The sequence below is a fragment of the Eurypyga helias genome, unplaced genomic scaffold, assembly GCF_000690775.1.
Source record: "Eurypyga helias isolate BGI_N326 unplaced genomic scaffold, ASM69077v1 scaffold1911, whole genome shotgun sequence".
Lineage (NCBI taxonomy): Eukaryota > Metazoa > Chordata > Aves > Eurypygiformes > Eurypygidae > Eurypyga > Eurypyga helias.
Window position 1 is genome coordinate 46,454 of NW_010232517.1, and position 4,429 is coordinate 50,882.

General features: G+C 37.3%; 1 protein-coding gene across 1 annotated transcript in view; it reads right to left on the reverse strand.

The window, feature by feature from the left end:
* The window catches only part of LOC104516901 (xylulose kinase-like), a gene marked incomplete at both ends in the record, with an annotated part of 8,403 nt that extends 4,902 nt beyond the window's left edge, over positions 1-3,501 (reverse strand). The window contains 3 exons of the mRNA XM_010161396.1: positions 1,382-1,497; positions 2,385-2,425; positions 3,420-3,501. Coding sequence (XP_010159698.1) covers positions 1,382-1,497; positions 2,385-2,425; positions 3,420-3,501 — 239 coding nt within the window. The remainder of the gene's footprint in view (positions 1-1,381; positions 1,498-2,384; positions 2,426-3,419) is intronic.
* Positions 3,502-4,429: the final 928 nt, after the last annotated feature.

Sequence of the window (4,429 nt, forward strand, 5' to 3'; positions counted from 1 at the left end):
AGCAGGAAAGTCACAGAAATATCCAGAAAGAGGGCAAGGAAATTATTGAACTTGCTCAGTAGCAGCAGCTGACGTTACTCAAATTTTCTGTACACGTATCTGCCCGGGAGCTCTGCCATTCTTTTTCTACTAATCCAGGTTAAGTCCCCTATTAACTACATTATTTTAATAAAAAAGGGTCATTAGTGCAAAAGGGGCAATGTCAGGGCAGAAATGCCTAGGCAGAGGCAACAAGATCTCTTTACATCTGTATGGCTACAGAAATATCTTGTGTTCTTAAAAGCAGATTTGGCTTTCTGCAGATATTAAGCTGCAGTAAAAGACTGAGAGTATAACAGTTATTCAGAAAAATGCCTGAGTGTCTCCTTTTCTACTGCAAACAGTTTCTTTATATAGGGCTGTTACACAGCAACAGTGGGAAAAATATTGGGGAAAATGAGAAACTTGAATGCAAAACTTAAAAAAAAAAAAAAGCCCCAACAACTGCTGGGAAATCACACTATGAAACTCAAACTTGCAGTTGACATCATGCTTTGGAACTCAACTTCACAAACTCTGTTCCCATTGTCATCTGCAGCATCCTATTACTGTACAGGTAAGACAACATTATGGTTAAAGGGCAGATTTGAACCTTGCTGAAGTTTTGACCTACAGGCACTTGCCATGCAGGGGACATAGACACAACATTTATCTGCATATTACTTGTAAACATTTGCCTAAATACTGTGACCTGTTAGGGAATTTTTTGCTCTGAATACAGTGGCTCACTGAGGGAAAAAGTAGCTTCAGGCCATCTTCCCACCTACTTCGCTGGCGAGGGGCCAAACAAGTCCCAAATCACACCAGCCAAAAGCTACCATGAGGATCATTTTCTCAGCTGGGCTTCTTGAGATCTCAGGATTTTCCACATGCACAGCCTAATACATCCCTGAACAGCACTGATCATAGTCCTCTATACAAAGGGAATCTTCACCTGCCCCATTATGCCCCCTCTGGAGCACTAGAAGAGCACACAAGTTATACAGTCTGGTCAAGCTTCTGACATTTCACATTCTTATATTTCAGAAGACTGTTATTCCTGTACATTAAACGTATTACCTTAGATTCACGGTGAACTGGTTCTATATATATGTAAAAATAATTTCAGCTTTTTATTACCATGAGAATTTATCCTCCACAACTCTGCAGTTTCGTTACCCAAATTAAACAATAGGAATGCTATAATGTTGATGCAAATGTTTCAGCAATAGAATGCCATATACCATACAGAATGCTGAATGTTCTATCCATTATCATTTTGCTAAAGAATAAAAAAAAACCACACTAACAGAAAGAAATATATGTTATCAATCCCAGATGTACAAAAAATAAATTATATTACCATAAAAGTGCCATATATGCTTGAGAATCAACAGGATTGGAGAAGATATGGCCTTCTAAGGCAGGAGTTGGCTCCTGGATCCACAGAAACAATGTGTCACTTGTGCCAAGGCTAATCTGGAGGGGGAAAAAAAAAAAAAAATAATTGAAGGGTTATCACAATGTGCTTGGAAAGCAATACAGAAATTAAATTAAAACCATTTGTTATTACCACTAATTGTTTTTAAATTACATATTAAGTCAATTGGATTCATGTTGAAGCTAGCTCTGACTTAGGCTGTCACGCCAGTGAAATACATACTAGATGAAGACTTAGGTTATAATGTCTGGAGCATTAATTAAAAACAGTCACAAGAGTTTACTTAAAATCTTTCAGGCAGCTTTCAGATTGATAGAAATAAAAGAAGCGTGAATCCAACATACAGAAAATCAACACTAGCAGAAACATTTAACTGAAAACCTACAGCTAAACGGTGAGAATGGTGAACTATGCTGTTAACTGCTTGTGTCACCATCTAAGCTATATAGATTTATTTTGCATTTTGTATGCACACTCATTCATACTTACCTTCAGTGATACATAGGATAGTGTCTTCCATTGGCTTGATACTTACATTTTGAAAAATTACAGCTGCTTGCAACATAGGCAATTTAAATACTGATACTCAGAAGTGTCAGGTGTGCATGTGTGTGAATTTATGTTTACACACAGATTAGGAATCCGTAAAAGCCCCAGAAGCTACAGCACTGGTGAAGCACTGGAACACATCACTCAGACAAGCTGTGGATGCTCCATCCCTGGATGTCTTCAAGGCCAGGCTGGATGAGGCTTGGAGCAACCTGGGCTAGTGGAAGGTGTCCCTGCCCATGGCAGGGGGGTTGGAACTAGATGATCTGTAAGGTCCCTTCTAACCCAAACCATTCTATGATTCTATGATTTTACGTTTCATGTATTTCATTTAGTTGGGAATATAGACAGTTTCTGGGAGTATATTTTGACTTACTGCAATATCTCCTTCTTGAAGTCTCATCCCTGCCAATGATGCTGAAAACAAAGAGCCAGAATACCAGACAAAAAGTTACTCATTGACTCAAGTATAGCATGTTGCATGAGACATCATAACACATCACATTCACCATCTCAAAGTACAATATAAATAGCAAATATGCTCATGATGTCCTTGGCCTATACACTGTAAAAGATGGGCAAAGCATTTGGGTGAGGGAGTGATTTTTAACAAAATGAAAATGCTCAAGACAAAACACTATGGAACTGCATGATTCTCCAATGTTTTATGTATTCAGGTTTTAAATACCACTGACTCTTACTTAACACCACACTTTCAAGGAGAAACACTCCTCATGACATCAGACTACAAACACATTTATTAGACTAAGCTGGATTCAAATCTCTAGAAGAAAAATTGGACTTTTGGGAAATGCAGACTTTAACCATCTCCCAGAATATGAACGTAAAATATACCATGATGAAGCCTCCATCTTGATTCAAACCTGCATGTGCTACTGTAGTACAGATAAGAATTTTATTCTCACAGTCTTGAGAAACAGACAGCTTTGCTCTACACTGAAACAGTCTCCAGGATTCAAAAAAGTGACCCTACATTAACACCTTCCCTTACACTGACAAAAGGACAGCTCTAATTCTCAGAGAAAGCCTATAAGGTCCTTCTCCACCTTTTTGCTTGAAAAGATAAGCTTGCAATCTTTTCATTTGTATTTTCTAGGTTAAAATGTTAGCAGTTCATAGTAAGAATAGTTTCTTAGAGGCAGGCAAATCAAAACTGAAGTTATCAGAAGGCAAATGAAGTCACTTCTAATTACTAGGCAAAAGAATTCATTTGTCATACCCAGCTTACCCAAGAAGTCTATACCTCAGAAAAAGTGATGGAAGGCTGTTGGAAGAAGGATTAATGCTGATAAACACAATATTCTTTCATCTGAGAATCAATGAGATTGATTTAGAATTTTAGTACATACAAAATCATATTCACTGAATCCTATACATTTAACCATCTCACCTGGATTGTCTCCTGTAAATGCTACTATTTTACAGTCTGGGCTGAAACCATAACGCTGACTATAATATGAAGAAATGGGCCCCTAAGAAAAAAAAAGTAAGAGAAAGGAAAAGCAGCTCAAAAAATGGAAAGTAATCTTGCAATGTATGACACAACATCTTGTAACACAGAACAGAAATACCACAAAGCAACTGTAACAATTATTTCTGTGTATTTAAGGTATGAATGAGTACTTTAAAGATTTCAAACCCCTTTTTTCTTGTTAAGGACTTCACAGAAATAACTTGTCTCAAAATCTAATTTGAGGGTAAGTAAATAGTAGCATGTCAGCTTTGGGTCCCTCTCCAGTTACTCACATCAAGTAACAAACACATCCATCTATTTTGCACACATACATGAATATTAATACACAGAAACTAGAAATGCAATGCAAACATAAGAGGAAACATAACATTAATATACATCACAACATCAACTGCTGGAATATGACCCTTATTATTTCAGGGGTCAAGAACTGTATTCTTTTAAGCCACATTTGGTAGCCATAGGGGAAAAAAAAAAAAAAAAACCACAAACACCAGGAAAAGAAAACTATCATTAAAAAATACAAGGACATTTAGAAGGATTTCTTTATATGTTTCTCTTCATTATAGAAGATCAGCACTTAATTCAGAGGGATCAAGTGATGGGTATCTACACTCTTACATGTGCACCAGCTAATGCAATAGCTCTTTTTATGCTGGGTAGCAAAACTAAATTCATTAACTGATACGTGGCTTGATTTGATTTCACCATCATGCTACGTGTACTGAGGAGCTTTAAATACCCCAAATTATTCAGAAAGATTACCACGTTAACTCTACAAACAGTTTAAAACAAGGCCCCTGTTGAGAAATGCAAATGTTGGGTTCTGTTACTGCAGTAACAAATATTGTGCACAGTTTTGCAGTGACCAACTGCTTGTGGGTATGGGAGGGGAACCTGAAGTGCCTGGCAAGGTCATGGAGCAG